Source organism: Poecilia reticulata, chromosome 15, assembly GCF_904066995.2.
Source record: "Poecilia reticulata chromosome 15, P_reticulata-male-v2, whole genome shotgun sequence".
Taxonomy (NCBI): Eukaryota; Metazoa; Chordata; class Actinopteri; order Cyprinodontiformes; family Poeciliidae; genus Poecilia; species Poecilia reticulata.
Window position 1 is genome coordinate 27171549 of NC_088844.1, and position 14025 is coordinate 27185573.

General features: G+C 40.2%; 1 protein-coding gene across 1 annotated transcript in view; it reads right to left on the minus strand.

The window, feature by feature from the left end:
• Positions 1 to 14025, minus strand: part of dntt (deoxynucleotidyltransferase, terminal) — a 122730-nt gene that overhangs the window by 58860 nt on the left and 49845 nt on the right. The window contains exons 5-7 of the mRNA XM_008429981.3: positions 12582 to 12653; positions 12386 to 12509; positions 7918 to 8050 (exon numbers count right to left, since the gene is read on the minus strand). Coding sequence (XP_008428203.2) covers positions 7918 to 8050; positions 12386 to 12509; positions 12582 to 12653 — 329 coding nt within the window. The remainder of the gene's footprint in view (positions 1 to 7917; positions 8051 to 12385; positions 12510 to 12581; positions 12654 to 14025) is intronic.

Consider the following 14025-nt stretch of genomic DNA (forward strand, 5'->3'; position numbering starts at 1 on the left):
TTCCAAACTTAATAGACTTTGCATAATTCATGCTTTCATTTTGAGTCGGGACGTGTTGCATTTAGTAAAAACTGAAGATGTAAAATAATGTCGCTAAACAAGCAGAGAATCCAAGCAAAACGAGACCAGATAAATCTGATCTGAGCAGGAATGAGTGAAAACCTCAGACTGAGTAACAACAGAATAAAGACCAACTTTATTCAGTTTATACAAATTTAATCTGATTTAAGATCACATCTTATGTGATGCAACAAACACAAAGTAGAGCATAATTGTGACATAATCAGAATATAATCCATGATTAAAATAAAAACTGAAATGATAACCATAAAGAGTCAGGAGCAATAAAATGATTTAAAGCAAAGGTTATTCATGGGTCAGATTGGCCTAGTTAAAGTTCAACCATAAAGAAAAGACTTGAAAATCAATGGCTGTCACAGATGCTTCTGGTCCAATCTGACAAATAACGGTTAGAAATTTTCCTTCATGCCTGATGTTTCACACTTTTAATGTGTAAAAATGTTGTAAACATAAAATCACAGTGAAATATATTCAAGTTTGTGGAGGCAAAGCGGCAGAATGTGGAAAAGTTTCAAGAGTTATGAATATTTTTTGCAGGGCACAGACGTATCTGGAAATTCTGCAAAAGTTAATATAGTTGTTAATATCGTAAAAAAAACTTTCATATTTGAAATATTTTGATCCATAACATGTTTCTACACTGTAAAACATTTGAAGGTAGTTTAATTTGAAAACTAAAGTCCACCTGCTGCTTGAAAGTGAAACTTAAGTCAGCAGGAAAATTATTTTGGTTTTAACTCAGAAATTAAAGTTCATGAGGTTGATTTAAGTTGTTTAAACATTGTTTTTTAAGTGTATTAATCTTGAAATGTGAGTTTTAACTTATTTCACAACATACAAGAAAACACTGCTTTGAGCTAAAGAGCCAAATTTTTTATTATTTTTACTCACAATGTCAAGTTAAAATACTTGTTTTAGAATAATTTAAATTCTTGTTTCAAATTGAATAAAGAAAAATTCTGATCTGAAAATGAATTTTAGTGATCATAATGAATTCAGCTCAGAAACATTTAGTGCATTAAAATAAACATTTGCCTTTATAACACAAGAGTCAGATCAATAAACACATGCCGCTAAGCATTCTGGGAAATAGTTCCCACTCCCGTCTTTTTCTTCTTTCAGTTTTTTTAAGTGCTAACCTAAAAGTTCACGGAGGTTTGACAAAATGAATAAAAAATTCATTTATTTTTCACAAACTCTCATTTTTGTTCAAAATCTAAAACTCTCTAAATTTATTAAAGAGTAGAAGACAGTAGACGACTAAATGCGGCTCAAGTGTTTTACAGTGTACAACAACTATTCTGTTTTAGGAATAATTACATAAAAACGTAATCTAAACTGTGTATAGAATTGATCTACAATGATTCACAGGATGTTTTTCTTTCTTTGTAGGTTTCTGACTCCCATTTGAGTAAGATGACAGAAAAATAGCGGCTTTAATAGAAATGACGCACGAGGATTTTGTGTGTGGGGGAAGAAAGCTTATTATGACGGACTCGTCTGCATCAACTTGGCCCTTCCTGCCAAAGAAAAACAAAAAGACTCATTTCAAGCTGATCATTACCTAGCGCACACACATTACACACACTTTACCACAGAAACCCTTTGATAAACAACAGGCGAAATCCTGCAGATATGCTCCAGTGTCACTGCTACAACAAAGCAAAATGTCAGTGAATGTTGTGGGCGATACGGCTCCAAAGAAGCTTCTGCATCCACAAGGCTCTGCGTTTGATCTCTCCTTCGTGCCACTGGCAAATGACTGACGGCAGTCAGTGTGAGTGACATTAAAGGAATGGAGAGAGGCTGAGGATAGCTGCAGGCGAAAGCTTCAAAGGTTCACACGGCTAAATCAGGTAGCAAGTCAGAAATAAGAAAAGTTTGAGCCCTTACAGTTATGGTGGCATTAACGGAACATCAGGATGAGTCGGCAGAGGATAAAGGGCATACGTCATCATTTTTACACGTTTTTTTTCTGCTGTTTTGCTCGTGCTTGTAGCTCATGAGTTATAATTATTGCCTAAGAGCAAAGTAGGATACATAAAAAAAACGGGAAAGAAACAAAAACAAGCAAAAAGAAGCAGAGAATGGGAAGTTTAGCTAACATATGATATGTCTGCCCTTTATTTTTTAATATTTATTCCACCTGGAAGACAGAAGGATACGAGTATTTGACTGGTAGGACTTAACTGTTTTAAAATGCATCAAAGATTTCTTTCTGTGGAGCGAGAGTCATTCCTCTAATTCAACACGCTTAATTGGCAAAGCTGAGATCCTCTAATGTTTGCAGCACATACATTGTGCTAATGTTAAATTACTTTTACTGCTGGCCTCTGATGTGCAGGCAAAACTCACTCGAGTGTGCAGCTTAAATGTGCTTCATGAATGGAGGAGAAAGCTGGAAAAAAAACATTCATGTTGCAAGAACAACCTGATCTCTGTGTGATTATTCAGTACTAATCTGTGGAAAAGACACCATGGCATTACATTTTAACTTCTTTTGGTAAAATCTGTCAGGTCAATGCAAATATATTATTTAATTTAAGATATTAAAAATGTCTGTCCACGCACACACATTTCAAGCCATTGCTAACATCCCGAAATTTTTGCACATTTATGCAATTCTGTTAACCAAATAAAACCTGGAGATGTAGTTATTAACATCAAAGGGAAAACAAACATCACTGAGGAGCAACTCAAAACCACTTGTTTTTCTCGCTACATGCAGAGCCGTTGCCGTAGCAACCAACTGACAACAGCTCCACTATGTTTTCCAGGATTCGACACCAAAAAAAACAAGCAAACATTTTCCACAAAAAGAACAGAACATGCAGTGTGTTACAGTTTTACGTTTTCATGCATGATGTTTATTTTGTGATTATCAATAAGTGATCGTCTGAACACAGTGGCGGTTGATTAATTGTGTGGGTTTTGTTCTTTAACTGGAGCGAAACACAGCAGTTCTACATGTTAAGGTTGTCAAAGTTAAGCTAGTGTAGCTGTCCTACTTCCTTCTCCCTCGCTACTTTTCAAAACTTTTTACTGATGTGTGAAATGTATTACTTTGTACCTTTTTCTTTTACATACCTTGTGTACATTTAAGATTTAGCTTTTCATGTTGCATTGCAAAAACAAAATCTCATCAAGTATTTTTGGTCTAGTTAATGCAAATATCTAACTTTAACTTAAAAGTGACTTTTCAGCTAGATGTAGAAGATTGTTTAAAGTAAATAAATCCTTAATATTGATGAAAAAGCATTAGTTCCACTGACTTACGACATGGGAAAATGTCTTGTTATAAGTTAAATAAGCCGCCAAAGGATGCAGAACTTTTTCATCAATATTAAGGAATTATTTACTTAAAAAAAGCTTCTATATCTTGCTAAAAAAATAGCTTCGTCTTATTTCAAGTTTGCTAAGACATTTGCATTAGAAATCTGCGTCTGCGATCGTGACGTCACATTACAACGTTTGTGTAGCAAAGCAGATTTTCCCCTTTATTGTTGGCTGAAACAGGTTCTGCTTGTTCACCGATGCGAAGTGTAGAGTAGCAGCCATCTGTTTCTCAGCACGTGGTGCAACAAGGAGCCGAAGTGAAGAACATTTTGAACACCTGGTGTGAATTCAGCATGTCTACTTTTTTATTGCGTGAGGGAAAGTGCTAAATTATTCACAGGTATGCACTAGGCCTATAAAATATACATAGCTATTTACAAATTTCTATGGACGACAAGGCGACATGTATGAATAATAAAGAAGTGGGAAGTGTTGCTGTTGCTGCTGATGGAAAATCCACAGAATGAAGTCATCTGCAGGAGGGAGAGAGCTCAGCTGCAGTCAGCAGAAGGTGGTCCAGAAAAGAAATCAGAACTATCCTTATCCAATGCATTGTGATCACCAAGGTAACAGACGTAAGACGGAAACCCAGATGTCCAGAGTTGAATAGTTCCTCCACCAAGTCTTGGGATTGTTTTCATTATGTTTGGGCTATAAGTCTATAAGACAAAATGAAATTATTGGGTTTATTTGAGAGCATCCAAACCACAAACTCAAGGTTCTCCATTGAGCTTTGAGCAGTTTTTATGAATTTGTCTTCAGTCAATTTAATAGATGAACTCTCACCCTGCTCCAGGAGGAGAAAGGTTGCCGAACTCCAGGCGTCGGGCCTGTTAATTTAAGGAGGCTTATTGGTCCCCAGAAAAACGATAAAATTCCTGACATTATTATCAGTCAATGGAATCTCCATGGAGCAAACTTAAAAACTGGACGTTACGCTGCCAACACTTACCAACAACAAGAGGCGGAAGTGAGAGTGCTGTGCAACATAAATAATCACTCAGTCGGAACGTGGTGCGCTAAATAATAAAACATAATTTACCGAAGCTTTGAGGCAGATAATTTGCCCCAGGAAATTTTAATAATCGAGGAGCTCGAATCATTCGAGGAATCGTCACAGCCCTACTGTGAACCGTGACCTCGTGCTTAAGAGCCGACTCATGTCCTGGCTGCTTCATAGCTCAACAAACAAGATCAGTGACCAGGGGCAGACCTGGCAGAGTCCGACATTCACTGGGAACGCGCTCCAGCAGCTGAACCACCAGGAGCAATGTGTCGACTCCGGCTCTGCCTGATTTTATGGATGCAACATGAAGCCATGGAGACACACCAAGTACTTTGGATCATACATTAAGACCAGACATGTTGTTTTCTCTCCCCTCCTGTGAGCTGATAATAGAGTTGGGCTGAACAATCATGACACCATGAATTAAGCCGATAAGGAATCCTTATCTGAGCTGCTGTTGCAGGCAAACAAAGCACAAGACTCAGCCCCTGTTTGAGGCGTTGGAGAGCAGATACCACCGCCCCCCCTCATCAGTGTCACTTTGAGTTAATATTCCAGACAATCTGATGTTGCACAAGATCCACAGCAGGGAATCGCTGGCAACATGCTGAAATAAATACAGCGCTCCACTGACACTGTGCGAGCCTTTTCACGCAGAGTGCTGGTAGAAGCTGCTTTTTCACGCCTAATCTATTTTTAATCCCCCTCACCCCAACAAAACCGCTTTTAAGGCTCGTCACCCGCCTTCCACAGCTGTCCTTTCAATAAGCCTAATGTCAGTGGCATCAACAAATCCCCGCCATGCTGCTTTCCTCTGAAGTGGATGACAACTCCAGCCTGTGAAGCACAGCCCTTATTTTGCAAAACTTTTGGGAGCAGAGTTATTTTCTGTGCATCTTATCCAGAGATAAAAGACGTGATAGAGCCGAAAATATCTATCCGAGGAGCTATACGATACACTGTACTTGTAAGTTTTGACAAGGGCTATTGGCCACAAAGCTAATGAGAGTCTCAAATTATAGGTTATTAAATCAAGCTTTGACAGTACGTTCAAAAAGATATCCAATATATCCCACTGCAGAGAACCAGACGATTATTAGTGGTGCAGCTTGGAGCGTTTGAACTGTTCCAGGCGTCGTCTGCTTTTGAGCAAGAACATGCTAAATTAGTGACTGATGGAGTAAAAGTTGTTACTTTTCAGCTACATCTCTGCACGGCTCCAATGAAGTCTCATGTGACTCCTCAAGTCTGCATAAATCTAAAGCGAGGTAAATGGGTGCTTCATCTGGTGGAGTTTAAATCCATAACGGCTCACTCACAGGCCCCTTTACGCTCTGCAGCGAGCTGCTGGCCCATAAATCTTAAGTAGTTCCTCCCCTTCATTCTTGATGTTAACTATCCATGATGCGCTAATCACTTTCCCCAGCTCATTTTACAACACTCCCTCATCGAGGAGCCATTATTTACATAATCAGATATCTCTCCAGCTGTCATCTGTCCTCCTGTAGATTAGGGATGTTGACTATTTTTTCCTCCTCTGGCGGTGTTTGATGCGGTATTAATTTGAAAAAGCTGTAAACTTTCTTTGTATATACTGCAGTACAGAAAAAAAAGTATGAATGTTAAGAGTGTAAATAGAAATTCAGTGTTTCAAAAAATACCACACCTTAAAGTGAACCAGGATTAAATATTTTCCTATGAACTAAAATATTCCTGTTTCTGATGCACCAAAACTCATAATTAATTAAACAAAATGTACATCTTTGTTATATTTTTCACCCATGGAGGTCTCCATTTTTCCACCCGATGGGCTGAAGACGCATTTTGGTCCATTCTGTACTGGAATCTATAGCGTAAACACAGGAAGGCTAACTTCACCAGAGTCGCTGGTTATCATACTGTCTGACTGGTGTAATTTTAGATAAGGCCACATTGTGTCACTGTTGGTTGTAATTAAAAAAACACTCTGGATCGCTTCCTACACGGGAAAAAAAACAGAAGAGTCCAGTGGGAAAGAACCAAACAAAACTTCCAAAAGTTCTACATTTGTGCTCTCAACATTTCTCTCCAGAAGACTTTGAGTCATTTGCACGAGGAAAACCGACGAAGGCTTTAACGAGCTAAAAATAAATGCCATGCTGATGGTTTTTATCCACAAAGCGCCTATGACAGAACACCCGGCTAAAGAGTGAAAACGCTGTGAGGAACATCAGACAAGCAGTGCTGGAAGCTCTTAAATGCCAACGGAACTCTAGTACGGGTGGAACTGCTGCCGTTTACGTTCAAACGAAGACCAGACCCAAAGCTAATCAAGTACTTACCGGATCCCGAAGTCTGACCAGAGATATGATTGATTCATTTACGAAGCTGATGGTAGCAGCAGCAGCAAAACACTCTCTTCTTCGGCCAACTCTGATCTTCCTCCGCTTGGTCCTCACCTTCATTTCCTCTTGTGATTTCTACATTCCCATTGATTTCAACGTGCTCCGGTTCAAATTAAAAAGGCTTAATGACGTTACTCGTCGCTGTTTTGGCTGTTTAGACATAATTTACCCAGAATGCATTCATGTGACAATATTTTATTAAAATTTATAAAAACTAAACAGTCTACAGTGTTGTTTGTACATCTAAAATGCATATTTCTCAAATAAAATCTATAACTTATCATGGATCTCTTTAAAAGTTGAAAAAAAACCTAATATGTATATGAATGGATGATGACAGCATGCTACTATTTAGTGACTGTGATCATTTGAAATGTAGACTAAGCAAGTTGCTTTATTTACATTTAAAGCTCAATCTGAAGTCCTTTTCTGCTAAGCAGGAAAACCAGGTAGAATATGAAACATGAACCTTTCTAAGGTTTATGGAGGAAAGAGGAGAAAGTGTATATTATGTTTGTGGCCCAGACGGCATTAAAGGTCATCAACTAAGTCGTTGCAGCTCTCTCACCCCCGTCGAGAAGCAAGTGCATGTCCTCACTGCCAGACTGCGCTTTGAATTATTTACCTCACACGCTGCTGGGTTATGGCTGGATTTTTACAGCGCCACAGAGCAGAGTGCTCCGTGCTTACTCGGGCACAAAGCAGCGCACATAAAAAGAGAGCAGCACAAAGAGGTGGGAGCGGAGGGAGGTGTTGTCTGTGACCAAAAAGTTGCACTCAGCAGGTTGCTTTACAAGAACACTCGCCATGCGCCCTGATACTGACAATGTAATGCATTTGAGTGACCCAGACTCGGCGCGGAACAGGACTGACCTGTTCTTTTTTCCCTTTTAAAAACACCAAGAATCGACGCCAAACTAACTCCTTCAGTTACTGCTCTGACAGAAGGTAGCAGGGACATTCAAATGGGAATCAACACCTCCTGAGACCCGTGTTTTCCTGTGCATAACAAGGAAGATATTTAAGAAAAGCGGCGGGAAGAAAAAGGCGGAGGCGCTGTTCTATTTCATCTACAATTTCATCGCTGAAAGAAGGAGACAAGCCTTGTACCTCCGAAAGCCACCTGTCAGCGCTAGTATGGCGTTCGGTGTGATCACATGGACAGCCTCGTCAATAATGTTCCCCACGGCCCGTGCCTCCGCTTTACTGACAGCCCTGGAGATGTCTCCATAATGCAGAAAACCTGCAGGGAAAAGACCACATGGTTATTAGTCTGGCAGCTAGCCATCAATCACAGCCATTTGCTCTGGGGAAGCACAGAGTCAGGGTGGATTAAAAGTAAGGTAGAAATGTGATACGCTCCGCTTGTTGATAGGAGCCGACTAACAGCGTGCTCCGGCTGCAGACACAAGAGGATTACTGTATCTACAAACTGTTCCTAATTATAATTGATGCATTGATGATTATCTCATTTTATGCATCTCACTTTGCGTTTTCTCCCGTCTTTGTGCCACTTAAAAAGCACTTAATTCTCCTTTCTTTTCCTCAGACGAACAGCGATGCACCTCCAATTAATTACAAAACCTTTAATGATTTTTCTGTCGGTGCTGCAGAAAATTAATGGGATGGCTCTTGTTTCTGCTCAGTAAAGATTTCCAGAATACAGCGAGGCGATTAGGGTTCAAAGACATTTTCCACTTCAAAAACCTGCAATATTTCTCCGTTCAAAGTGACGAATCCGGCGTTCCGAATGATGGATTGTGACCGTTTTGATGGACGTGTCTGTCAGCGTTATAAACTATTGAATGGAGTTTGAGATGAATGGCAACCTGTGAACACTGCAATTTGAGGTTTTCAATCACCCGGTCATGAAGTGTAACACTATGTGCAGCATCTTTTGGAAAGTCTCAGCTACTGAAACGCTGCGATTTATTCACCTGCAGTTCCATACTGAAGTATGCACACAGCTTGAAATTAGGGCTGTTGTAAACGATTATTTTAGTAATCGAGTAATCTATAGATTTTCCTTACGATTAATCGAGTAATCGGATAAAAACAATTATGAAATAAAATATTGGTAAATCTTCCATAACACCAGTGTTACTATCGGATATCAACATCTGTCTATTTTTTCCACATTTGAGCTTCCCTACCAGTTACTGTTTTGTAGACCGGGGGAGCAACACGGGATGTTTACGGCTCCTCCGTTCAGAAACTCATCTACCAGCCATGTTCCGCCTCCCGTTGGTTCAGACCGGGATGATATAAGTTTATTGTGCGGTTCGTCCGTAAAGCTGCTCTTACCCTGTAAGCATCAACCCTCAGCCGCCCGCCGTGTTCAGTCTCTCCGCTCACCTGTAGAAATCCTCCTCAGCTTCTTCCCGCCGTTCAACCAGCAGCTCCGGAGCAGAAAGGCTGCCGAACTCCCGGCATCGCGCCGGTCATTTTAAGGATGTTTATTGGTCCCACAAAAACGATAAAAACCCGGAATTATCACCAATCAGTAAAATCCCCGCGGGCCGAACTTGAAGATTGGACGTTATGCCGCTAACACGTAGCTTCCGTCAACAACTCAGAGGCGGAAGTCAGAGCTTCGCGCAACGCAAATAATGTTCCGGCTGAAACACGGTGCGATAAATGATAAAACATAAATTAACGAAGCTTCGAGGCAGGTCAATTTTCCTCGAGGAATTTTAATAATCGAGGTACTCGAATCACTCGAGGAATCGTTTCAGCCCTACTTGAAATTATGCACAAGTATGAAGTGTAAAGAAAACAATTAAAAAAGGCAAATGAAGAAAATAATTAATAAAGAAATAAATTCTAAACTGACTCTTTTCACGCTCAGTCAGTATCTCATAACCACGAGGGTTGAAATGTAGACGGACCAATAAATCGAGAACTTTGCTTTTTGGTTCAGCTCTTTTGTCACCACAACAAACTACTAACCCTGTCGTAACAAGTAATAAATCAATTAATCACATAATGCATTTAAAAAAGCTCAATAGTTTCCATTTGCATCCCTCTTGCTACCAAAGACTGGACGACAAAAGTCTTCAATGTGGCTCGCTGGTCTCAACGAGAATTTTGTTTGCAAAGATTTCTGCTTCCATTTTATTTGTTGTTTATTTTAAATACTTAAGAATAAAATCTGTTTCAGTGTTAAATGTGCCTTAGAAATAAAAAAGTTATGATCTTTGAGAGGGTGGGCTTGAACTATTGCTTGAAAATGGTCTAAAAATAATTTCTTTACACAATTTCTGAACAATTTATCATCCAGCCAAATGCGACACGCCTACACTGTAAAAACACAAAATCTTACCAAGTATTTTTATCTAGTTTCTAATCTAAATATATTAATATACTTGAAATAAGACGAGACTAACTCACAAGTAACTTTACAGTAAAATACAGGAGCTTGTTTTAAGTCAATAATTCTTTAATATTGATAGAAAATACTAGTTCCACTCGCACATTGTTTCACTATAACATGGAAAAAATTTTTTATAATCTGCCAGTGGGCCTAGTTCTGAAAGTAATTTTAAGGCTAGTTTAACAAGTTGATTATATTAGTTTAAGTTAAGCTTCGAATTCCACCAAATCACTCATTATTTGTTATGTAAATTAGTTCTTTTGTTTTATTAATACTTGTTTGTAGTTTTTCCTACTGCACTTGAACGCACCTCCTGCAGCGTGATCACATAGCCTGACACATGCAGAGGAGGTAAAATGCAGGAGGAAAGAGTGGTACACTATTGATCCAGATGTCAAACATTTACACTTCATAAGTTGCATATTTATACCGGTGGCTGAATGACGTCTTTTTCTCTTTACCGTGGAAAGTTGTAAGGAAATAAGATTTTATTTCAATGCAAAGCAAACTAATAGGAGTTCCTGTACTGCAGTTATGCAGCTGTGAGTGCAGTTGGCTTGATTTCATGCAGTTGTGGTGGTTTTGTCTTGGTTGGTTTTTTTATTTGACTAATTTTTCTTTACGTTGGATGCTGTTTTCTTGCAAAAGGAGGCGTTTTGGACCAGACTGTGCAGAGTACTCACTGCTGTTTGTTTTGTTATCTGAAACAGACAAAATAACAGACTCCTGCTCTATTTGATACACCGACAGAAACACACAACGCTGAGTTACACTAGCTTTAACTCAGTGGTTCTTAACCTGGGTTCGATCGAACCCCAGGGGTTCGGTGAGTCGGTCTCAGGGGTTTGGCGGAGCCTCTGCCGCGTAGGTAAAGACTCACTTGTGTAAAGTCGTGATGACGCCCCTCTTTGCCATCACTTGCTGCAGAGGATCACGTTACATTGCTTAGCCAATCAGAGGATCACGTTACATTGCTTAGCCAATCAGAGGATCACGTTACATTGCTTAGCCAATCAGAGGATCACGTTACATTGCTTAGCCAATCAGAGGATCACGTTACATTGCTTAGCCAATCAGAGGATCATGTTACATTGCTTAGCTAATCAGAGGATCACGTTACATTGCTTAGCCAATCAGAGGATCATGTTACATTGCTTAGCTAATCAGAGGATCACGTTACATTGCTTAGCCAATCAGAGGATCATGTTACATTGCTTAGCTAATCAGAGGATCACGTTACATTGCTTAGCCAATCAGAGGATCACGTTACATTGCTTAGCCAATCAGAGGATCACATTACATTGCTTAACCAATCAGAGCTGCGGAGGAGCCCTGATTGAAGGAGCTTCACTCTCAGCATGGATTTGAACTTGTGTCTTTATTTACTTCAGCAAAGCTCACAGTTTTTACCAAATTCTGTAGCTTTCGGTTTACTTCTAAATCTGCTGCGTAGTCACATCTTTTCGGGGTTGGTACTGCCTCTAGTGGCAATTATTTGATCTAAACAAGACCTTAAAGTGGTTCCAGTTTCTCTCGATGGCCAACCTGTTGAAACTGTGGCAGATTTTAAATACCTTGGGTCGTTCCTGGACAGTCAGATCAACTTTGCTGAAAACACTGACTATATTTTGAAGAACTGATCTCAGAGACTCTACCTTTTAAGAAGACTTGGAGATCTTCTTAAAGTGACCTCTAGTTCACTTTAGGGTTCTTGAATTTGGAAAAAATGTATATATTTATTGCGAAAGAAGGGTTAAGAACCACTGCTCTAACTAAATCAGTCAAATTATTTTTAACTAAATCAATCACCAAACATGTCTTGTTAACTTTGCAATTGGTTCATGTTTAGATGATGGACTGAACGCAGCTTTATGAGGTGTTCAAAGTTTTGGATATTGTTTTAAATTCCCCTGGATTTTACTTAGAGGTACTAAAGTAAAAGGGGTTGAATACAAACACAGACCTTTATGATCACACTAACCTGCTCCATGTTCATCAGAGGAAACCTTCAACAGGCAGAGGTTGCAATGTAAACGTGTGAATGCCTCTGTATAAACCTCTTAAAGTTTAATTGAGATACAGACACTGTGGAAATTTAACGATTAGGCTGCCGAGTGTTTTTTGGAAGCAAGCTCGTATTGAATTCCCTGCTCTATAATTTGCGAAGTGGTTTTCTGAAGACGGGGGGGGAAATTTTTGACGTACCACTTTGCTGCATCCGGTTCAGATGAATGCCGGGCTGCGCCAGAACGTCGCTGAAAGAGCGAAGCCCTCTGCGGTACCACTTCTCGGCTGTTTTAGGTCCAACCCCAAACACGCTCGTGAACAGCTGCCGTGGAAGGAGGTGCGATTTAAATGATGGGAAAAGATGACTAACTGAAGTTGGTTTTCATTTACCAACCTTGAGAGTCTGACACCTTTCATCAGAGAGTATTTTCTCGACCTCAAACGAGCGGCCATATTGAAGGATCTCCTGTGAAACATAAAAGCAAATGAGATTAGAGAGAAAAGCGCCGTTTTCCTCGGTTTTTATTTTCTGTCTGCCGTCAGCAAATGCCCTCAAATTGCTGCTCATTTGCAAACCATTTCCACTTAAATCAGGTGTCGTCATTTCCATTTTGTTCCCAGAAATAACATCTTTGTTGCCGTGAAACCTGGGATTAACACCGGCTTTAATGACAATCATTAAACGCCCAGAGTGGCGGGGTTTTTTTACTTGCTCCAAATGAAATCGTCTGCACTTCCATTTTAAACGTCTCCATTGTGTGAACCAAGTGGCAGTTACCTGGCTAGTATCAAAAAAAAGAAAAAAAGCATTGAGATTGATATGTTTTTCAGTTCTGCAGGGCTTAGTGCTCATTTTAAGCTTGAGCATAAAGGAAAGGCAACCAGCATGGATGAACTATTGATCCAAAGGTCGAGGCTGTGAGTACAGAGCAGTGTGCAGCAGCCTTCACTGCTCAGCGAAGCAGCCAACCGTCCACCTCTGCTTTTCAAGCCTCCAGCTAAGGCCAACCTCAAACGGGAGGATAATGCTTCACCACACTTCCTGCTCCAGGAGAGATATGCTCCTTCACACGCGCAGCTTCTGCCTCGCACACATTCATCCCCACGCTTCCCTCAGCGCCGCCTCGTTTTTATGTTCTCTCCCCACTTTGGATGCTCAGTCGCCGCTGATGGTGTCACTCTGATGTTCACAGCCACATCAAGCATTTTGTTTTTCTCTTTTTTAACTCCGTTCGGCTTCACTTTGTTTTTCATGTCATGTCATTTCTCTTGTTTTCGCGCGGCAATCCGTTGAAAGAGACAACACTGGGAGCGCAGAGCTCGGAGTGAGGTGGGTGTCTGCGTCAAGCGCAAACAACAAAGACAAGAGGTCATCCGCAGACTGTCTAATTTGGTCTCCGCGGCGCATTTATGTTACTTTGTTTTATAATTCTGCCTCAGCGCCGACAGCTCTGACAGATCTGGAGGCTTGCTCTTAGACCCGCTGTGACGATGTTAGGTTTAACGTGTCAGAAAGTTGGATTGCCCTTTTTTAACTTTTTCATCTGCAGGGACTCTGCGCTCTCTCCACGCAAACTTTGCCTGACAAGCTGCCATGATTTCTGACCTGAGCTTGACAAAGTGAGAGGATGAAGTAACTTTAGCAGACTTTTTCCACTCAGACAAACATTTGTCTGTTTTCTCCTGCGGTGTGATCCATGTACGCTGGTGAGAGTTTATAAATAAGCTTTAAACAAAACTGTACAGCACATTTACTGACACCCCTGGAAAGTTGCTTTAAAAGACGCCTTAAAATGAATTTACTTTTTACTGGAACAGCTTCAGGTCACACAAAGAAA